Raw genomic sequence first — 22,058 nt, forward strand, 5'->3', positions numbered from 1 at the left:
CTCGGTTGGCCTTGATAAAATTTTCTTTCTATCAACATGAGGTGACATACGACGGAGCCCACTCTTGCTACAAGTAATCGACGGTCTTCTTTCAACTGTGCCACTGATTGATTCGTTGATTTCTTGGCAAGCAATTCATCATTGAAGATGCATCACGTGACCGTCAGCATCGCTATGGAGTACGCGTTAATATCATGGCGAGTCAGACTGGCACTGACATTTCCACAACGGCGCTGTTTGTGGTGTTGCAACATCGAACAAAAGCCAACGGCGAGTTCAATAAACATGCAGCCAGCCCGAGGCATTCTATCCTGTTCATCTTGCCGACAGAGAAAGTAAGTTCCCCTCCCATCAACGTCTCGAGCTTCCTAACCAGATCCTAGGCTGAAATGTAACCGAGATGAGCCATGTAGCAACTGCGTCACCAGAAACGTCAGCTGCGTATACCCACCATGGCCCAGAGAAAGGGCCCCAGTCGCCCAGAGGCGCGATGCGGTTCAAGTGAATCAACAGTTGGATGCGCGCGTACGCCAGCTCGAGCAGCTCCTCGGAAACATCGTCTCCCAGATGCCCGGTGAGCGTCGCGCTGCGAATTCCCAGACTTCTGGTGTCTTTGCTGGTTCAGAAGATACTCTTCCTAGTGGAACCTCTCCTCAACACCTGGCCTCGGGTTCTTCTCCTAGTGGGGAGCTCGAGGTCAAGCCTGGTCGGATGGTGTCGAGCAACACTGAGATGATTTACGTCTCCGGCAGCCATTGGACAGCAATATGCACCGAGGTGATAGATTTACTGATCTTTTTTTTTCCCATTAATTTGCTAACGAAGGCGATTTACTTACATTCGATAGGTTGAGAAAATCAGAGAGCATCTCGATCGGGGCGACGCCGCTGCGCAGGCGGATGACCAAGACCAGAGCCAAAGCCATGGACCCATGCTTCTAGAAGGTGTAGGACAGATATCAAATATCGAAACGATCATGGCCGACATCCCACCAAAGGATGTAGTTGATAGGCTTGTTTCTCGTTACTTCAACTCCACAGAACCATCAACCAGTGAGTGGACAGGGGAAATACAAGCCAACCATGAGCTAACACTACTCGAGTTGTCTTTCACGCGCCAACTTTTGAGAAAGAGGTACAAAACCCCTCAAGCCGTCTACACTTGGGTTAACAATATCCAGTATAAGCAGTTCTGGCTCGATCCAAAAGGCGCTTCCCTTCAGTGGGTTGCCATACTCTTTGGCGTCATGGAAATGGGTGTGTTTTTATACATGCGGGTTCAAGACGACTTGCCCGGAGATTTGGGTAACCCCAAAGACCTCATGGAGTTGTTCCATCGCCGTTCCACCGAGTGTCTCTTGTTGTCCAAATACTCGACTGCCCCTGGTATCTACTCCCTGGAGGCTCTTTTGTTCAACATCCAGGGCGAATTCATACGGCGCCGAGATGCTCACCTAGGCGTGTGGATTCTTGCAGGTGTTGCTATCCGCTTGGCCATGCGGATGGGATATCACCGCGACCCTGACAAGCACTCCCGTATCACGCCCTTCCAAGGCGAGATGCGACGTCGGACCTGGGCACTCGTTTTGCAGCTTGACATCTTGACCTCGTGCCAGCTCGGACTACCTTGTTTGATACAAGAGCATCAGTGCGATACAAGACCACCAAGTAATCTTCTCGACGACGATTTTGGCCCTGATTCAGCTCAGCTTCCACCCCCGCGACTCGAGACGCAAATGACTCCCGTGTTGTACACGATCACAAAAGTAAAGCTATCCTCCATCTTTCGGACAATATTCAACCAGGTCTCTCTAGGGAGGACAGAAGCATACGACGAAATCATGGCATTAGACCAGCGACTCTACAGTGCGCAGCGAGCCATGCCTCCCAAGTTCCAGATGGCGAACCCAGAAGACTCTATTACCGTGGCCCCCTACGTCCTGATCCGACGATACAATATGGAGCTATTGTTCCAAAAGTCGCGGTGCATGCTGCACCGCCACCATATGGCCAAGGCCTACCAAGATCCTGCCTACAATTACTCGAGGACTTCCTGCGTCGAGGCAGCCATGGCGCTTCTGACACATCAAGCCAATATCTCCAAGGAGATTCAAGTTGGAGGGCGGCTGTACAGGGATAGATGGTTTGTCTCTTCCTTGGAACGACACGACTTTTCCTTGGCGTCGATGATCATCTGCCTCGAGCTCAGCTCCCGATCCAACGAGCACTCCAACCCTCTAGCACCAAACGATCAACAAGGCTTTTTAAAGTTTAGTCGGGAAGCCATGGTTGAAGCATTGGAGAGCTCTCGCCGCTTCTGGGAAGCACTCAAGGTGGGCTCTAACGAGGCACGACAGGCTTTCGATATGCTTTCAGTCATGCTGGATAAGGTCTCGACGAACCCAAGCGTTCAGGAGAACCCGCAGCTCCCAACACCCCTAGACATAAATGACGCTCTCCAGGCTCAAATTTCAAACAGTGGTTAGTAGATCGGTTGTTTAAGAGATAGATGGCTAACATGTAGGTGAAGCTCTATTACAACAACAACCAAACACAAGTGGACAAACCAATTCCTTTGATGTAAATATGCCCGAGATTGGGGCTATGCTAAACTGTCCGGATATTGACAACTGGGTATGCACATGGTTTCTCCTGCATGTCCCAAACACTCAACTGACACCATATCATTAGGAACTATGGGAGGCACTTGTCCAAAGTCCTCACCGAATGGAGGAGCTTCAATATCATGACCCATAAAAGTAAACACCAAGAATTCCCGTCGTCTAATTGAGCTTTGTTGCTGTAGTTGGTTAATATACGGATTGGTGCATATTCTGGTTAGAACGTCTCACTGTCTTGGTCATCATTTCGCTGTACACTTTCAACCTCCCCGCTTCTTCCTGACAACTACAAACAATAAAAGTCATCTCACAAAAGTCACTTTGCCTAATACTCGTGTCAAGTTCTCAGCACCGCGACCGATGCCTCTTGAAAAGGCCCATCAGGCGTGTCGTGCCTGTCGGTATCAGCCCTGGCGTGAGTGTGGGGAGATTCAGCAATGACATCTAACATTACACAGGCGCCTTAAGAGAAGATGCACAAAAGACTTGCCTTCATGTTCTTTGGTGTGTAAGCAGTAACTTTGTGCTTTATTACTGCTAACTCAATCAGTGCATCCGTCTTCACAAGTTATGTGAATACCCCGAAGGAGCCATCGCAAACACCATCACCAACACCGCCGTGGATGATAGGCTACGCCACCTTGAGCAACTACTCAACGTGAACAGTATCTCTCCTCCCGAGGCTTCCAGTTCTCCATCTCTCGACGTTTTCTCATCTATTCAAGGCCCGGCGAACAACTTCCCCCTCCCTTTCTTCCTGGACAATGACCTCTTTGCACCCCTTCGAGAGAATGCTCTGGCCCAAAGCACACAGTCCTCTCTACCCCAGATATGCTCGGAATATCTTGGCCACGACCCCATGGAGAGTGTGTCTATCTACTTTTCGACTGTTCACATATGGCTCCCTATGATTAGCAGAAAGCGACTGGTCTTTGAGCTCAACGCTCAATCTCCCGACGACGCCTGTCTCATGCTACTCGTCCTCTGCATCAAACTCTGCATAATGGATACCGAACATCCGCCAAAAGAGCTTCCCCTATATGCAGTTGCAAGATCTTTATGCTCGGCAGCTGAGACGGGAGGCTTTGTCTCTCTGCGCCTACTACAGTCTTTAGTACTTCTAGCCGTCTATGAGCTCTCTCACGCCATATACCCTGCTGCATTCCTTACTCTCGGTCGCGCAGCCAGACTCGGGATGTTGATGGGTTTTCATGATAGAAAGGCTGCTCAACAACTATTCAAACCCGCTGAAACTTGGACCCTTAGAGAAGAGCAACGTAGGACGTGGTGGGCGATATTCATACTAGACAGGCAAGACCATGTACTCTCTAGGTCCTCACAAGAGGGGTTTCAACACATTATGGCTTTCTAACTCTTAATAGGTTTGTCAACATCGATAGTTCTTTACCGCCTGTGACGCCAGAGCCGTGTCAGAGTGAGCTACTCCCTGTTAATGACGTCGACTGGGACAACGGGACTGTCGTGCCCAGCGAGCCGCTGTACACAAAGTCTTTCAGTTCAGTAACAAATGTTGGTTCATTCGCACAGACTTGCCAGGCTGCTCATATGCTCAGCAAGGTCATGCGCCACACAAAAGCCAGGGCGTCATCACAGGACATCACAGAGCTACTTCCAGAAGCACAGCATCTTCACCAGGCCTTGTCCTCCCTTCATCTTTCTATTGAGAGCTCTACAAGCGATGGAACACAATCACAAACGTTGGAGCCTTCCACGTTCCCGGCACTCGCCTTGTGCTGCTCTGCCAGGCTCGTATTGTACAACCAGTACGCCTGCAACGAACCTTTGGGACTTTCCACAAACGGACCTATCGCTCTAGAGACGGAGCTGCAAAAGGTCGGCTTGGAAGGTATTAGAGCGATAGCGTCTTCTACAGCCCGTCTAGTAGCGCGAGATACGGGGGGGTGTCCGTTTGTCGCCCGGTATCTCTACCATGCGGCGACCGAGTGCGCCTGGTTCATCAAAGAGAATCACGAGCAAATCATGTACGATGCGCTGGAGGCCATTCTTGGTGGACTTCGAAGTATGTCAGAGCATTGGAGACTTGCAAGTAAGTATGAACTGGATCAATTATCAAGGTTAATGTTGCTGATGCCACGCAGGCCAGTACATCTCGTTGCTCGATCAAGAGGAAGTCCTCAAACTCATCGACCAAGATGCAGACGTCTCCAGCTCCACATCAACATTCTGAGCATGTCTACATTTAAATCTCAATGCATTGCGATGGACATTGAAGTGCATGGCCATTGGGTCAACCTATCATCCGCTCCATCGAATCTATCTTTAGCTTTCCACGTCGGTTGAGCTTGCGATGCTTGCCATCCTAGCATACCCTTGGTTCAACTGCTTCAGCCTTTCGCCGTACAACCCGTAGCAGTCAGATCCAAGTTGAACTCGTAAGGCCTTGTCCGTGCCATTCTCAGCCCATATTTCCTCGAACAATCCTCGCCCTTCAACGGCGTCGACAACCCTCAAGCCAAACAGCTTTGGGTCACCATTCACCATGGTTGGATCCTTCGCTGCCGCATCAATAATACTATTCCACTCTTCCATCTTGTCCCTGTAGCCCTCTGTGATTCCACCGTCTGGCTTGAGGTGGTTGCCAGGGAACTTTGTCCTGAAACCCCCGGGCTCAATGATCATGGTCCTGATGCCAAACGGTGCCAGTAGCTGAGCGTAGGACTCTGTCAGAGACTCCGCGGCCGCTTTGGCGGCACTGTACATCATGTGCTCAGGCTTGCTGACGAAGCCCCAAATGGACGAGATGGAGATCAGTGTGCCAGTTCGATGGCGGCGCATGGCGGGTATCAAGGCTCTCCAGATGCGAATGAGGCCGAATAAGTTGGTTTGGAGGTATTGCGAGATCTGGTCATCGCTCATGTCTTCAACAGTCCCGAGCAGTGTGTTCCCAGCATTGTTGACCACCACCCAGTGCGTCGACTCCCGTGGGTTGAGGCGTTCCTCACGGACGACGATCTGCTTGACAACTTCCTCAGCATCTGGGCTGGATACATCCAGCTGTAGCCATTCTCCGCCAAGTTTCTCAAGCTCTGGATTGTCAAGGGCGGCTTTCCGGGTGTTGCGCCCTGTGCCTATGACCCTGTGGCCGGCGCGGAGGGCGGAGAGGGCCATCTCAAGACCTAGGCCGGATGAAGCCCCGGTAATGAACCATATTTTTTTGCTTGGAGCATCGGACGCCATCGTTTTGGATGTGGGTGTCGAGTGTTTGAGCAGCTTGTTGGCGATTGACGGTGCCGTTGACTTCGTGTCGATGGAGAGAACTGAGAGATCGAAGGGTCCTTTCACTAATGGGTATTGAGCCATGCCGGCTATTATACACGCATATTTCTTGATAATACTCCTACGTCATATGTTTCCGATCCGTTCGCTGAGTTGGAGCCATCACGCCGTGGCCGCTCTCCTCCGCGTCCGCCTCTGCTTCCGCTGTGGACAAGCGCTTCAATTCTTGATGGCTTACAAGGTTTGCTACTCAAAATCCCTCACATCGCGTCACTCCAGGAAACTAGTGACTTTATCGAGAGTAAAACGTGTCGTTGAGGTGAGCGGATTGACCGTAGTTCACAGGAGCGGCATCGAGCGGACATGAGCGGACGAGTCCGCTCGAGTCCGCTCGAGTCCGCTCTATCGGGCCGGGCGATTGAAGAGGGGACATTCTTGGTGTTCAAGGCAATAAACGAGCGATCGGCCTTTTCTCCCCAGCATCTATCATCAGTTGATGGGTCAAAGAGACGAGTTGACTCACATGTTGAACCGCCGAGGTGCCGTCGATGGGAGACCAGGGGATGGTATAAATGAGAAGCGCCCGCGAAGCCATACCTCCATCAGTCAACAACATCTCAACCTTGAATTCTATCTTAAATATGGCTCCTCTCGTCTGGCTTGTCACTGGCTGCTCGTCCGGCTTTGGCCGAATCTTTGCTCAGCAGATCCTGAGTCGTGGGGATCATGTCATCGCCACAGCTCGTAGGGGGTCGAGACCCTCGATGACCTCAGTAAATCCGGCGCCTCTGTCATGAAGCTGGACGTTACCGATGATCAAGACACCATTAGTGGCACCATTCAAAAGGCCATGAGCATTCACGGTCGCATTGACGTCCTCGTCAACAACGCTGGCTTTCATCCTGGGGGGTGCATGGGAAGATCTCTCGCAAGTCACATCCTAACACACAAGAGGCTTCCACTAACACTGAGCAGAGACAAACAGTTCCCGTCAGGCCTTTGAAACAAACGTCTTTGGCGTTCTGAAAGTCACCAAGGCTCTGCTCCCCCATTTCAGAGAGCGTCGCACTGGCACCAACGTCTTCATCAGCTCCATCTCCGGATTTCATGGCTACGAGTTCAACGCCGGTTACTCAGGCACCAAGTTTGCGCTCGAAGGTAAGACTCGACGCTCTTAGCAAAGACCCATTTCTGACGCGCATCAGGCATGGCCGAGAGCTTGTGGAGGGAGACGACACACTTTGGCATCCGCACTCTGATAGTCGAGCCGGGCCAGTTCAGAACCGAGCTCCTGTCCAGTCGAAACCTCAAGAACGAACCTTCCAACATTCCAGACTATGCCCAGCGGTCCAAGGATTTCGACGAGTACTTGGCTAACAGGAGCGGGCATCAGGCTGGAGACCCCGAGAAGGGTGTCTCGATTGTGCTTGACCTTGTGCGCGGCGAGGGAGTTGCCAAGGGCAGGGAGATGCCTCTCAGAATCGCTCTTGGAGCGGATGGGTATGAGGTTGTGAAGAACAAGTGCGACGAGACGTTGAAGATCCTGGAGGATTGGAAGGATGTTAGCTGCAGCACCGATTTTGACACACAAGAATAGATTAGCGGTTGATGGCCTCTTCTAGAGACGTCATGATGATGAACAACAGGAATGGGCCAAATAGTTCGTAAGGGGTCACACCTGTCATCGAGTTGGCAGTGTCAACCATGTCACCTGAACATTTCCATCAGCGTCTCTCTTGCCAATCTCAAGGCATCCAAGTATGTAGGAAGAAATATTCTAAATAGTATTTAGTTATTATTTAATAGCTCTTTAGCAAACATCTCAAGTTCGGTCAATCTTGCTCAACAGGTGGCCTTCCAGTAGTAGGAAATACCCTCGCTCCATACAGCCAGCGAGTATCATGGCACGGCTCTAACATCTTTTCGCGGGGACAAGTCCCTATTTCGTGCTCGTCAATCAACTCCCTAGATTTCCAATCATCCCAGAAACATAACGTTATCCCTTACATACCTCCTCCCCTCACAACGCCACGGTTCGACAGTTCCTCCACTCCGGCTCATGCAGACCTGGCTCTTAAACCCACTACGCCCGTTGTATTGCCCCGATCCCGTCAGCCACTTGGTAGTTTATTGTCCCTGCGTAAACCTTCCGGCCCAATCACGGCCGCCGGAGTTTGCGGAGCGAGCGGACAAGGAGCGGACGTGGCGTTCTGGTGACAGGGGGGAGCGGGAATGGTGACATGCGAACCGGCGTGGGCTTGACGAAAGTGGTAATTCTGTGTTCGAACTTGTGGATCGGGCGTATAATCGCGATAGTAACTATGGGTTGTATCATGGTAAAGCTTCAAGTATTCCATGAACTATCATAAGCCTCCGCTCTGTATCCTGCCCCAGTGCTGTGTTAGAGCGCTAACAGAATGAGCTCAGCAGCGGCGGAGTAATGCCGTGATCTGTTATGTTTATATTTGCTGAGCATTTTATATACTGGTGTAGCTTCGTGCGCGATCATGGATCCCTAATACAACTGACCGTGGTTGACTTGTGTCCCCTGTTGCGACCGACCCGGAGGCTTATCGCACCTCCATAGGATAGTCATCAACTAGACAGGAAGAGACATATAAGAAGGCCACGGCCTCAAGAAATTGTATACAACACGTCTCATCAGTTCATCCAACATCCTCACAACAAATCTCAATACATCACAACCTTAAAAATGTCCTCTCAGAAGCTCATCGTCATCCTCGGGGCCACTGGCAACCAAGGCGGCTCTGTTGCAACCACGTTCCTCCAAGACCCTGAGTGGAAAGTCCGCGCCCTGACCCGAAACGCCTCGAGCGCCAAAGCCCAAGCCCTCGCATCTCGTGGTGCCGAGGTCGTCGAGGCCGACATTGACAAGCCGTCTACTCTCACGGCTGCGTTTGAGGGCGCCAACACCATCTTTGCCGTCAGCGACTTTTGGGGTCTGTACGGAGACCCTGCCAACAGGGGAAAGGCCAAGCCGGGGCAGGCTCTTAATGAGTGGGCTGGTGAGCATGAGACGCAGCAGCTCAAGAACGTCATCGATGAGGCTGCCAAGGTCTCGACTCTCGAGCGGTTCATCATCCCAGCGCTCTCAGATGCGACAAAGTGGTCCCAGGGCAAGTACAAGCACGTATACCACTTTGACTCCAAGGCCAGGGCTGTTGTGTATGCGGAGAAGACCTACCCCGAGCTCTGGGCCAAGACCAGCGTCTACCAGGCAGGCCTCTTCCTGAGCAACTTTGTCCAGAACCCCCTTACCCAACCCATCAAGGCAAGTAGTCCAACCCCTACAACTCACAGGCATTACTAACATATTTAGAACTCCGACGGAGTCGTCCAGTTCATCGGACACATCGAGCAAGACGTCAGGCTCCCCTTCATCGCCGCCGAAGAAGACTCCGGCCCCTTTGTCAAGGCTCTCCTGCAGCAGCCCGCGGGCGTCAACCTCATCGGCTACAGAGAATGGATCTCGCCCCGTGAGGCGGCTGATGCACTCACAAGGGTCACGGGCCTCAAGGCAGAAGTCGTCACCCTCCCCAAGGGCCATTTCCCTCCTGGCGTTCCTGAAGACTTGAAGGCTGAGCTCGAGGATAACTTTGCCTACTTTAACGAATTTGGCTACGAGGGCAGAGATGACCCTACTCTGACTCATCCCCGAGACGTAAGTTTACCCGCAGAGTGTTACGAATGGCTGCTTATACCGGATTTAGTTGAAGTTTCCCCCATCCCTTGAGACTTCTGAGGATTATTTCAAGAAGCAGGATTGGAACAAGGTCTTTGGTGCTTGAGAAATGGGAACCTGTTTACTTGAGAGGCGAGATAGGGGTGAAAGTAACCGTCAAAGACCTCAGTTGCCGCTCACGTTCTCTATAGCAAGCAATAGGTAGTCAATTTCATGAAAGGGGGTATCGCAGTTCAAGGGGTCACATCAGATTCTGTCACAGCAACTTGCTTTCTGTATTCGCTCGCCTACTAATCATTCCATCCCAGTCTATTGAATCAGCCCTCCACCAGCCCAAGGGGCTGATACCATCACCTCAATTTATCCAATATGGATGGTCTATACTTGCTCGACAAGTCCCAAGGGTCATTCAAGAGACGTAACATCCCCCAGGGACTTAGTCACCATCACTGGGCTCCTCCTCAATGATGTACCCTTCCGGAACGATCCATCGTCTTAAAAGTAGACGGACTCCTCCTAGGTAGCCAGTCTCTGCAGCCGATCAAACAGAGGAGTACCCCAACCAGTCACGGGATCCCATCCCTTGACCGCTTTCCAACCAGCATTGGGGATTACTGGCGAAGGAAGTCGAATGTAACTCTCACCCGTACAGCCTACAGACTTGCCTTGGGTGATGCTAAACACTGTTAGGGGGCTATCAAGGCACGGTTGAATGGGCACTTACTCAGTGAAGCCTGCCTTGCCAGTCTTGTAGAGCCAAGGGTTCAGGAAGCCCATCGGGGCTTACCCTTCTTGAATCTCTCATTGTTGATAAGAGAAATCATGGCGCCAAATGTTGGGGCTGCGACGCTGTATCCTGTGTCAGCACCCGTGTCACCGGGTTCGTACAGAACCACAGGCAAGAAAACGTACCTTGTTCCACCACCAAAAGTCTGGTTGCCGCGGAGCATAATCTGGTGGTTCCATGCAAGAGCCGCCACATCTGGGTAAGCTCTGCCGTTTGGGTTGTAGTATCCCTTCCACTCCTTGCTGTGCTTCTTGAGGTACGCCTTCACAGTTTGTTCCTGCCACCAAGGACGCGAGAAGACTTCCGAAAAGCCACCGCTGGATCGGGACCAGGCAATTTCCGGGCTATTTCCCTCTGTGCCACCCACAGAGGTCACGTAGGGGCATGCGCCTGGGAATGTAGGGAGGAACTTGGTCTTATTGTTACCGTCGTTGGACTTGCAAGAGAAACCTGGGCCCGTGTTGCCAGCGGCTGCAATCACTGACACGCCGCGAGTGCCAAGTTGGCCAAACATGTTGCAGACTTGGCGAGCATAGGACTTAGAGATGTGCTGCTCATTCGATCCATATGAGAGAGAGATGACTTTGGGGAGGTTCGAGTTAGGGAGGTTAAGGAGGTATTGCAGAAGTTCAAGCCAGGGTTCGGGATACTGTCTGTTGGTTGCATTGATCGCCTGAAAGCTATTTTGTTGTTAGCCCTAGCAGTAAGTTTACAGCCAACTGCACTTACTCGAGATCAGGGATGAGGTTCGGGTTCATGCCCCCCAACAGAGATGAATCGAACGGGCACCTTGTCGGCGAGTGCAATGGCGTACTGAATATCCATGTTGGCTTCAATTTGAGCAACGTTGTGGGTTTGCTGGTTAAGCCCTCCGTTGACAAGGGACACGGAGAAGTTGGCACCCTTCAAGTCGGGCGCAAACCGTTTGAGAAACTCTTCAAGGTCGGAAAACTGGGCATTTTGCTACACAAAGTATGTTAGGGAAACACGCCCCAAGTGGACAAGGTAACTTACTTCGAGGAAGCCAATGATGCCGTACTCCGACTTTCGGTGTGCCCTTGGGTAGCTACGCAAAGGCATCTTGTAGATCTTCCGCAGGCATGCTGGAGTGAGCTGTGCTTTGCACTGTTGCAGGTCAATTGGCCCATCACCGCCATGGTTGCCGTCGTTGTTGTTGCCGTAGGCCCTCACTTCGTTGACTTCCTCCCTCTTCTCCAAGGATGTCAGGTCCTCAACGGCGCGCGCCTTTTTCTCGCTGGGGAAGAAGGTCGTAGGCTGAATGATGGTGATATGGTCGCGGACTTCGATGGGGACTGAGTATTGTCTCGCTCTCACAACTTGTTCATCATCGCGAGCAAAGATGCCAAAGCGGGTGCTAAGAAGACTATCGGCCTGGCCAACTGTGGTGCGAATATGAAGCCACTGGCCTTCGTCACGGACATGGTGCTCTGGCACCCCAGCATCAGAGAGCCAGCGCTTGACGGCTTCTGTAGCAGTGCGAGAGGGGTGGAGCAGGGCTTTGGCGGCATCGCGAGAGAGGTGCTTGCCATAGTTGGCATGAGAAGGGTCCGAGATTTCGCTGAGAGTACGCTCGAGAAGGAGGTGATCCTCAGACTCAAGGCCGATGGAGAGTTCAATAGGCTTGTCGGGGGCAGGAGAGCTGGATTCCTCCCAACCCTCAGGAGTCTCGTCCAGTGATTCAACCACGACAGGTCTTGCAACGGCTGTCGCAGCGATGAGGAGAAACCCCCAGGTTTTGAGAAGGCTGATAGCCATCATGGCTTCAAAGGTGAGTTGTAGTGTCAAAGATGGTGAAAAGGTTGGTGTTGCTCGTCAAGATGATCTTGAGAGCTTGTCTTGTCCTCAACACCACTCCTGCACATCGACAGTCTTTATATCCTCAACTCAGCAACAACAACATGATATCGGATATCTATTTTTTCGATATAATACCCTTGCTCCAATCGCAAGCCGTATTGTAGTTGTGGCTGCTCTTCCGCCCGATCCGGCAGGTGGCTGTAGAGAACAATACTAAGCCATGTCTTGATATTGTTCACGGCACGCACCACCAACAGCAATCCAACGGTCCCGACAGCGTGGGCCGAAGCGTAATTTCACCTCAGCCATGTGCAAGGGATTCCTCCATTGGTGCCACGACCTTCTTCATTGCGAGCAGTGGTTGCCTGATTTGGGAACGTCTGGATTGTGGCTGCCAGGCGGGGGATTCCTTGTCCACGGGGACGCTTTTCTAGAAGAACGGGTAGAAACCACAAGTTGGTGCGCGACATCCGGGTATAGCATGGAATGTGACTTGCCCGTTACACAAGCACCGAACTGGGATCTCGTATCATCGTCCCGTAACAGTTGAGTTTCGCCATCTCGTTTGAGTGTAGAGTCAGTTCAGCCCTGCAATCAGGCCAGGAACGTGATCACTCCTTCACGAACGTCATCAAGAGGTTCTTGCAAAAGCAAATACAGTCTCCTTCTGAGTGTTCCAGGCGACCTGTTGGTCCCATCCAATTCCCACCCTGCAGCCCACCCCCAATATTTGCGCGAGCTATGGCCTCAGCTGAAGGGACCAGCATATCCGAGCTTCAGTTGCGTCCAGTTATGTCGAAGTTTATGGTGTTGTTGTCGCTCAGTGGCACGCTATGACTTGTCATGTGGTGCACTCTAAGCTCAATGTTTCGGCTGTTGGTCCATCAAGATCTTGGTTGCTTGGCCCGTATTGGGAATGCTGCCAGCCGTACACTTGCGGGAATAGTTGCACACTCTTGCCATAGCTAATCCACTGGCTGAGAAACAGAGCCAATGACGCTTTCGCCGACGTACGGAATGCTCGCTAGTAGATCTCTCTCGCGACCAACAGTGTCTTAGAAGGATCGGAGGACGAGCCGCTCTTCAGCGGGATCCAATGGCTTCGTACTGGGCAGTACGTATCCTGTTCGCCAAGTAATAAGGCCTCACTCAAAAGATGCATCACGGGTATTTCGCTCGATTCGGTATCCGAGAGGGTATTGACGTCGCTCTCCGACAGCAGCTGTCATAGATCAGCGCCCCTTGGGACAGTGTGGGAAATGGATGAGGCCTTCGTGCTGTCAGTCAACAGGTCACCAGCACACAGAGAACTGGAGGCCCCGACTCTGTGCGCTCGAGCTTGGATCCATCACGGAAGCCGTCACCAGTCGCAAGGCTCGTCAGTCAGAGCTTATCCCTCCGCCTTGGCTACGACATGATGGATACCGAAGACATTGTGGAGAGTTGCACACCGCCGTACCGCGTCCCACTGCAGTCTCTGTTAGCACATGTTCAAAGACCATGCGATTGGAGGTCTCTCGAGCCGAGCACCTCCACATGAGGAAGCGACATGATGGTGGACACAAAGCCTAGGGAAGGAAATGAGATCTCAGAGACCTTAACAAGTCCTATCCCGGGAGTAGCCATAGGGAGATAACAAAAATGCGATAATAAATCAATAAAAAGGCTCTGATGTATCACCTTTTCTTGGGATATTTCTTTGGGTACACGGGCATTGGAGGGCGAGACGCACTGGATCAGACTGAACGATGAATGTTGATGTGGGCCAAATATTAACGGAGTCTGTAACTTTTGCGCTTGGTATCAGGGCGCAAACTGTGATTGGTATCACCGGGGATAGGCTATTGCAACCGAAATTTGAGTGGGAAGTTTGTCAACTCTGAAAGTCTGCCGCTTGATGCAGGGTAATCTTGCTTGCGTTGATGTTGTTGAAGGTGCAGCCTGGCTGATGGAAAGCAGTCATCCTGAAGCAGTGGGTTCCCTAGATGTCTTCCAGGACGCTGATGTCGAATTACTTCAAGAAGCTTGAAAGAAATCGAGGTATCAACAATATCAATCTAGACTTGTAGTCCTTGTTATCGCTTGAACACACTTTGTATAATGCCAACAACGAAGCATCCACATTCGTCTTGCCCAAGCATCCCAAACTGTAGCCTCAGGTTTCTTTCTGTAAGGTCCCGCCTTCCTCACCGCAAGGCCTGCAGCCTACCCCCCGCCAAGTGGGCCACAAATCTCCCAGCAGGCAGCACTCCAGCCTCCCCAATTCCTTCCCCCTCATTGGCCCAAATTCTGCCACCTCACAATCAGTAGCCCCCTTCACCGCCCTCAAAATCCTCTATATAATGTCGCCCTCCCTCCCAAGATTTTACTCTTTTTTCTTTTCTCCTTAGCTCTCTTTGCCTTTTGGCTTAGATCAAGTGTAGTATCTGTTCTTTTCAGTTTAATCTCTGAAAGGTCTCTAAGGAGACCAATCGTGATTATTCCTATTTTTGAACCTCGGGCGGTTTCCTCTGTGCTTGCACATGATTCCGCTCACAGTGTCCCTGGTATTACACTGCCTCCAGGCGACGCGAACACTTGTTGAGCTCACGCTTTTCATTACTTGCTCAGGCTTGCCTGGGCAGTGAAGAAGATCGTAATGTGACCCATTTGATGTAATGCTGGAATTTCTGCGCGTAGACGTGAGAAGCCTGAGAGTGCTGGTGCAAAATACGCAACGGCAAGCTGTGTATGATCTCAAATCCATCTCCAAAGTGCCTCCTGCTCCATCTGGGGTAAAACAATCTTCCCGCTCCCAGATCCCTAGCGTAAACCAAAACACCTCCAAACCAAGACAGAGCCTCATCCGCAGAGCCTCACCCACTTTCAACAACAAAGCAGCCACCGCCATGTCCTCCGACAACCCCCTCCTCGACCCCTCCATCTTCGCCCACCTCCAGGAGAAGATTGACGAGGAGACCCGCGTCCGTGATAACCTCACCCAGATCATCCAGCGCCTCGAGCGCGCCGTCGCTACCGCTCAGGGCCTGCTTTCGCGCGTCCACTCCACGCCCCGCGCCCGCTGTCAGTTTTTTTTTGCCCTCGTCCTCCGCCTTGCCTGTGATACGCTGCTAAGACCAATACTGTACCAGACCCTGCGCTTGTGTCCCAGGTCGAGGATGCCATCAAGGAGGAGGTCACCATCGTGGGGGAACTGAGTGCTGTTGCCAGCCAGCACCCCTACTACAAGTACGTTTGCCTAGCCTACCAGTTGAAAAGCATCAAAATCTGACCCAACTGCCCAGGTACAACGGCAAGTGGGCTAGAACCGTCCAAAACGCCATCGGCACCGTCGTCTACACTGCCTGGCTCGGCGGCCTGGGCTCAGACTCACAGCCCGCCTCCCTCGGCCGTCTCCTCACGCTGGAGCAAGTCGGTGCCGTCTTCCAAGGTGCGCCACCCATCCCCAATGAAAACAAAGAAAACCCCCAACTGACCTCCCCAGTCCCAACCAACCTGAAGGACCGTGATGCCTTCCACCTCACCATCGAAGAGTACCTCCTCTCCCTGACGGACCTGACTAATGAGCTCGCCCGTCTGGCCCCCAACGCCGTCACCCACGGCGACTTTGAGCTGCCCCTCGTTATTAGCGGGTTCATCAAGGATCTGTTCGCCGGGTTCCAGCTGCTGAACCTCAAGAACGACATTCTGCGCAAGCGCGCGGATGCCGTCAAGTATGACGTCAAGAGAGTTGAGGACGTCGTCTATGACCTGAGCCTGCGTGGCCTGGTCAAGAGAGCTGGTGAGGGTGACACCGAGATGGCTGCTGCCGAGTAAACCAGCAGATTCCAACATGGACATGATATCAAATCGTTAAAAAGTTAGATGGTCACCATTGATCGACTCAATCAAAATCTGCGCTGCTCAGTTCGCTGCTTGCCTCCCAGTGAAAACACCTTTAAACGTACATGCACGACAATGTCAACTTAGAATACGTAGGTAACATAGAAACGTCTATTCTCCGTAGAAAGCGCTCAAGGCGCCAATGTATCAGAAACCATTCAGCCCCCTATCACCGGGCTAACGATATGGAGTTCATGCGAGTTTTGTTTACAATAATATACACCATGTTCCTCTTCCCAAACCTCAAATGCATGTCTCGCCAGACGACCATTACAGGCAAGTTGACGCCACAGTGTTTTTGTTCAGTCGTGTCTAAACGTGCACTTGTCTCCTCTGGCACATTTGCCCTGCTGCCAGAATGTGCAAGGCTTCGTCCCTATTAGTGCTTTGTTTGCTGGTTTGTGCGGCGGCAGCGTGCCTCGCTTTCTTCGGCCATCTTTCCCTTCGCGCTCACCCCTGCCTCCGTGGTGATCATCACGGTTCCGGTCATGGTCACGGTCTCTGTCGTGCATGCGGTCCCGGTCCCGCTCCCTATCCCGATCTCTATCGCGTTCTCGATCTCTATCCCGCTCCCAGTCCCGTTCCGCCGCTGGAGGCGGGGGTGGGGCAGCTTGTTGTCCTTGAGCCATCTGACTGAGCATCATGTACTGCTGGTAAGATGGATCGTTCGGGTTCAAATACGAAGCAGAATTCGAGGCTGGAGCTTGCGCTGGCTGCTGTGATGGCTGATTGATAGCCGCCAAGATGGATTGGAGCTGACTGTCAGGAATCTGCCCCTGCTGTTGGGGCGTTGTACTGGCTTGTTGCTGAGCCGGTTGCTGACCACCAGTCATCTGCTGCAGCAGAGCCATGTACGGGGCATATGCTTGCTGCTGCGCATAGTATGCTGCCCAGTCCTGGGGGTTGGCCGGGGGTTGACCAGGTGTAGCAGCTGCTGGAGTGGTCCGCAGGGCGTTGGCTTCAGCTTCGGTTCTGGCCCGTTCTTCGTCCGCTCTCTTTTGTCGTGCCATCATCTCCTTGTTGTAGCCCATCTGCCACTCGCGAACCTTCTCTGGATCATGCAAAATCCACTCTGGAGGAGATGTGGCTGGAGCTGGTTTGTTGGCCAAGTTCTTAGCTACGCCCTCAATAGCACCTCCACAAAGACGAGTCGCTGTATCGGCGTAATGGTAAGTACGCCAAACATCGGTCGCAGCTGGAGCAGGATCCCGCCAGTTCTTAACTTTGTCGGATCTGAGCAGCGTGAGAACCTGTTCTGCAGCTGCATTACCGGCGACAATAGGCAAATTCTCATTCGCCGTGCCATGGCTTTGCTGGGGTAAGGAACCAGACTGTGCAGACGATGAGGGGGTTGAAGGCGCACCCCGGAGGCGACCCAAGATCGAGTCGAGGCGGTTTGACGGGTTCCCCTTCGCATCAATACGCTGAATTGCCGAGTACAGAGCCCCGTCGACCCCCATTTGTTGCTCATCGCGCCACCGAAGCTGGATCTCTTGAAACTTGGCATCGTCCGGCAAGTACTGAGTTTTCCGGTCGCTGCTACCGACCATCTCCGGTGGAGGAGACTTGGGTGTTGGTGGAATGTCGTCTGGATCGGTGTAAATGGCCATGAGCTCGCGCTGTTCCCTCTCCGCAATGCGCTGCTGCTCGTCCGTGGTAAAGGTGACATTTCCTCCCCGATTAACAAAGTTCTTGTTTCGGGTATCATCTGGTAGTCTCGAGAAGTCGGTCGCAACAGGTCCGACCCAAGGCTGATATGGAATATCATCGTCCTCATCCTCGTCATCCACGTCTGCACGTTGCTTGAGAACCATTCCCTCAGACCGATCATCACCGGCATCGCGAATCATGTTGACCTCTCTGCCTTCATCCTCAGCCTCTTCCTTATGGAAGATTTTGACCTGAACAAGTTCACTCTCAGGCTTCCAGCTGACCCGGAGCTTGCGGCGAGCTTCCTTGCGAAGACGCTTGGCCTTTTCCTCCGGCGTCTCAGACGTTTCAGGACCATTGGTTTCTTTGGGAGCAGCCGGAGAGTCGGCCTTGGGAGCATTGATTGAATCAAGAAGCGAGGCAATGCCAGATGACAAGGAGCTCGTTGCTGACGACGAGCCGTTCTGCGGCACATGGGGTTTGGGCTCGCTGCGTGGTGTCTTGGGAGCTGTCTTGGGCTTGTCGTCCGCCGTCGACTTATTCTCTGCCTTAGGCTCAGGCTTCGGTGCAGACTTGGCCACGGGCCTGGATTTGCCAGGCAGGATAGAAGCAGCTGCCGCTTTCGCCGCAGTCGTCTTGGATGCCGATTGAAGTTGAATCTTAGGCTGCGCAAGCTTCCTACTAAGAGAGTTGCCGCTTGATTCTATCGCAATCTTCTTCACAGTCCGTGTGTCGGCCTCTTCGTCCCGGCCACGCTTGGCAGAGTGGTCATTCCCAGACTTGGAGGTCGACTTTGCTCTGCTGGCAGCTGAGGTTCCCGTGTACCCGGTGGCCGTCTCTGGTTCGGACGCCTTGAGCTTCTTGATCTTGGCAGATATCTCCTGGGTGAGCTCCTTGACTTCGGCATCGCCCTTGTCGGCAAACCTTTTCCTCACCGTCTCAAAGTTTGTTGTTTCGGCAATCTTCTTCGTCATGGGAAAATGGGTAAAAAGCTCGAGGACGATCTTTGGGAATTTCCCAGAGAAGTCGCTCGATTTGATACACATGATCAATGCATTCACCAGACTCAGAACCAACTTTTGGTGGCCGCCGAGGTTATCCAGAACCGCGTCGTCCGCATGCTCGATAGTAGCGTCCAAAGCTCGATAGAGAATCTCCTTCTTCCTCTCAAACTCCTGTCGGAACTTTGAAATCTCAGACTCGGCCTCCTTCTCCTTGATGGCTTGGTCGAGCTCCTGCTTGGCGCGATTCATCTCACCACGAAGCTTGATAAAGTATTCGCCCGCTTGTTGCACGCGGCCTGCGATGAGCGCATTTGTCCTTGCAACAGACTGTTCTACGTGAACTATCCCAATGGTGTCCCATGCAGCAGCATCAGCAGGGTCTGTCGGACGAGTAGCAGAGCGGAGCTGAATATTGTTAGATAAACGTCTTTTGATATGGGATGCAACTCTGGACTTACTGGTTTGTTGCGCACCTCCTCCAGTTCCCTCTTTGCCTTCTTCTCCGCCTTGTTCTTGGAAGCTTCGTCCGACTTGAGCTGCTCTTTGAAAGCATGAGGGTACTCGGTATACTTGGGACGTCGTTTACCAAGCCCCTTCATAGCACGATCGAATTCATCCAACAATACCTTGGCCTCGATTCGCCTCTCATCCAGCCCGCCCTTATCGGGAGAAGGACGATATTGACTTGTGAACCGACCCTGAACCTCACAAGGGAGACTGTATCCAAGCTCAGGAACCATTTGTCGTCCGCTGCGGGCGGGGAGAGCGACAAGTGGAGCAAGCTTGTCGTAGCTTTTGGGAGCGGGAAGCTTCGTTGCTCCATCATAGATTAGATACGGGAGGCCCTTGATGGCGGGATGCTTCGCTTGGGCGGCCTTGGGGCGTTTGTTGAACTGGGCAATCAGCTGTGCATCTTCGGGTGAGGGTGTTGGTGCCGTCAGCGTGTCGATATCATCCACCTTCCTCAGGGCAGGAGATCCAGCCGGCGAGTCGGCATAGATCGTTGCAGGCTCCGGGGTCGGCGTTTCAGGGGCGCTCTTAGCTGCCCGCTTCCTTTTCTTTGCCGGAGGTTCTGTCGCGTTGGGATGAGAGACGCCTGCGTCTTGATCAACGACCGCCTGTTGCATCATGTACTGGGGGGTTGCAGCAGGTGGTGGTGAAGAGTTGGTCATGAAAGGCGGTTGTTGTTGATGCACAGGCTGTTGGAAGTTTTGGTTTGGCATCGGTTGAGTGGTCTGCGGATAGGCAAGGGGCTGTTTGGGAGCATATTGTGCCTGGGAGTATGGTTGAGGCTGCTGTGTTTGTTGCTGCTGGGGCTGATGTGGCTGCTGGGTTGGCTGCTGGCGCGCCTGTTGATGGGATTGTTGAAAATTGAGCTGTTCGTTCGATTGAGGCTGAGGGGTCTGGCCATTCACTGGAGGGGAGAATGCAGCTTGGCTATATGACTGCTGGTTTTGGACAGGAGACTGCTGAGGCGGTCGGCTGAAACCATGTCCATGGGCGAAAGCGCCAGGAAGACCCTCAAACTGCTGAACAGGAGTATGACTTTGTTGTCGGCTCGGTTGAGGTATTACGTGAGGCTGAGAATACTGCTGTATCGGGGATTCGAAGGAGGGTTCGTTGGGTTGAACCAAACCATATGAAAATGTGGAAGAATGAGGATGGCTCGAAAGCTGGCCAACGCCAGCCATGGCATTGTCCAGGTCGATCTTGCCATGTTGACCATACAGATCCGAATGGATATCGCTGAAGGCTGGATCCATTACATCTTGAGAGGGCTGCGAGAACTGCTGGTTCAATCCCAGCGAATCATGCCCTGCATGATAATTGCCTTGGTTTGGTTGTGACCCATGGAGACCACTGGTGAGAAACGAGTTGTTTTGGTCAGAGTCGAAAAAGTTGGATGGAGAAGCATCCTGAGGGTTGATGTGAGAGTACGCAGCTTGATCAGTCATGGGCTGAGACCAAGCCTGGTGAGGATCATATTGACCATTTTGACCAGTGAAGGCATAGTTATTATGCCATTGCTGCGTCTCATCAGCGCCATTCTGGCCATTGTTGGACCAGGATTGCATCTTGCAACAGGGCGATAATTGAGGCGGCAGCCGCCAGGGCAGCAACGCAGCCTCAAAGATCAATTAATGGCAGTTATAGAGGCTAACGCATGTTGTTAGCGATCATCGCTATGGGCAGATTGTGTGGACGCGTGGACGAAAGCGAGCGATGGATGCAATGCGGGAGAGACCCGGTTCAGAAGATGCAAAGGGTGTGGTGGGCTTGGATAGGCGTTGATGTAGACATGTTTACAGCCAGTGGCTGTTGATCAGGAGACGGGAGGAGAAAGTACTGACACACAGAGAGTCGCTGTAGGGAGACCTGGGGTGGGCTTCTCCTGTTAGCGGAGGATTTCCGGCTACCAATGGCTGCAGGTTACCCACCATAAAACAACGCTAGGCGGCAATGGGAGCGATGACAAGGGTCCAGGCGGGAAGTGTTGAAAAAGGCAATAAATCTGTTGAAAGCAAATGCAAACCATCAGCGAGTCTGGTAAAACCAAAAAAAAAAAATGAGTGGTGGTGGGTATGAAGAATGATTGTTGGATCAAAGAAGAATATTGTAGGCTGGATTCCTGTCAATAGTTAAGGCGCGAGCGAGCGAATGAATAAAGGACCACCAGCAGAGACCGCCAACAAATGCTGGACCATCTTGAACCACGGTCGGACAAAGGCTCGAGCGTAGCCAGTTGGGCGACAAAGAAGACCCGGAAAACGGGATGGATAAGCTGGATGCCAAATTAATGAACTGGCTTTTGTCGACAGAGCTTTGCTTCTTGTGGCGATGGAATTGCCTTGCTCGTCGAGGCGAGGCATTGTAGAAAGATTTCTGATGGTGGGGCCACTGATCTCTGGATGCGTGCGCCTCCATTTAGCGTAGTCCCTGCTGCTGAGCCTGCCTGCGAGACTGTCGCGGCCTTGGCCGTTCTGGTTCTGGTGGTGCTGGCAACCTGAATGTTATCACCCGGCCCCCTGCACCAGGTCGCCCGACCAAGGCCTGCAACGTCGCAGAAGGACGCTCGCTCAATGGCTGGCGCGCCTTTTCCTGACTCTGGATGCCCTCTTTTTTATCAAACACTCGCCCGCGGCTTAGGTGCGCGTTCGCATCTAGGTTCGCCAGATTGCAGACACCTGGATTTCGTCACTGCGCTCAAGCCTGGAAGTCATGGTTACCCAGCCGCCGCAGCTCAGCTCTCTGCTGCTGCAAAGGCAAAGACGGCGCTGAGAAGCCTTTATCTCCAAAGCGAGTCTCCACGGCGGTGGTCACCAGCTCCTCATCTTG

At 52.6% G+C, this 22,058-nt stretch overlaps 7 protein-coding genes across 7 annotated transcripts; 4 read left to right on the top strand and 3 right to left on the bottom strand.

The window, feature by feature from the left end:
• Positions 1-285: 285 nt before the first annotated feature.
• MRS44_008066 (uncharacterized protein) lies at positions 286-4,829 on the top strand (the record flags this gene model as incomplete). Its single annotated transcript, XM_065620761.1, has 7 exons — positions 286-335; positions 384-777; positions 848-2,480; positions 3,079-3,128; positions 3,171-3,907; positions 4,003-4,688; positions 4,741-4,829. 7 exons carry the CDS (start codon positions 286-288, stop codon positions 4,827-4,829), a joined length of 3,639 nt encoding a protein of 1,212 aa, XP_065476833.1.
• Positions 4,830-4,921: 92 nt separating this feature from the next.
• On the bottom strand, positions 4,922-5,962 carry MRS44_008067 (uncharacterized protein; the record flags this gene model as incomplete). Its single annotated transcript, XM_046270842.2, has 1 exon — positions 4,922-5,962. One exon carries the CDS (start codon positions 5,960-5,962, stop codon positions 4,922-4,924), a length of 1,041 nt encoding a protein of 346 aa, XP_046133908.2.
• A 709-nt stretch (positions 5,963-6,671) lies between these two features.
• On the top strand, positions 6,672-7,475 carry MRS44_008068 (uncharacterized protein; the record flags this gene model as incomplete). The annotated part of the gene is made up of 3 exons (XM_065620762.1): positions 6,672-6,787; positions 6,864-7,036; positions 7,084-7,475. 3 exons carry the CDS (start codon positions 6,672-6,674, stop codon positions 7,473-7,475), a joined length of 681 nt encoding a protein of 226 aa, XP_065476834.1.
• A 1,116-nt stretch (positions 7,476-8,591) lies between these two features.
• On the top strand, positions 8,592-9,687 carry MRS44_008069 (uncharacterized protein; the record flags this gene model as incomplete). The annotated part of the gene is made up of 3 exons (XM_065620763.1): positions 8,592-9,140; positions 9,219-9,560; positions 9,610-9,687. 3 exons carry the CDS (start codon positions 8,592-8,594, stop codon positions 9,685-9,687), a joined length of 969 nt encoding a protein of 322 aa, XP_065476835.1.
• A 410-nt stretch (positions 9,688-10,097) lies between these two features.
• On the bottom strand, positions 10,098-12,144 carry MRS44_008070 (uncharacterized protein; the record flags this gene model as incomplete). Its single annotated transcript, XM_065620764.1, has 6 exons — positions 10,098-10,257; positions 10,306-10,315; positions 10,369-10,430; positions 10,494-11,048; positions 11,183-11,331; positions 11,383-12,144. 6 exons carry the CDS (start codon positions 12,142-12,144, stop codon positions 10,098-10,100), a joined length of 1,698 nt encoding a protein of 565 aa, XP_065476836.1.
• A 2,930-nt stretch (positions 12,145-15,074) lies between these two features.
• Positions 15,075-16,002, top strand: MRS44_008071 (uncharacterized protein; the record flags this gene model as incomplete). Its single annotated transcript, XM_065620765.1, has 3 exons — positions 15,075-15,249; positions 15,318-15,414; positions 15,471-16,002. The coding sequence occupies 3 exons, from the start codon at positions 15,075-15,077 to the stop codon at positions 16,000-16,002; spliced, it is 804 nt and encodes a 267-aa protein (XP_065476837.1).
• A 368-nt stretch (positions 16,003-16,370) lies between these two features.
• MRS44_008072 (uncharacterized protein) lies at positions 16,371-20,797 on the bottom strand (the record flags this gene model as incomplete). The annotated part of the gene is made up of 2 exons (XM_065620766.1): positions 16,371-19,127; positions 19,181-20,797. The coding sequence occupies 2 exons, from the start codon at positions 20,795-20,797 to the stop codon at positions 16,371-16,373; spliced, it is 4,374 nt and encodes a 1,457-aa protein (XP_065476838.1).
• Between the last annotated feature and the right edge of the window lie 1,261 nt (positions 20,798-22,058).

The sequence above is a fragment of the Fusarium solani genome (genome assembly GCF_023522795.1).
Source record: "Fusarium solani strain SB1 chromosome Unknown bctg00000004, whole genome shotgun sequence".
Classification (NCBI taxonomy): Eukaryota; Fungi; Ascomycota; class Sordariomycetes; order Hypocreales; family Nectriaceae; genus Fusarium; species Fusarium solani.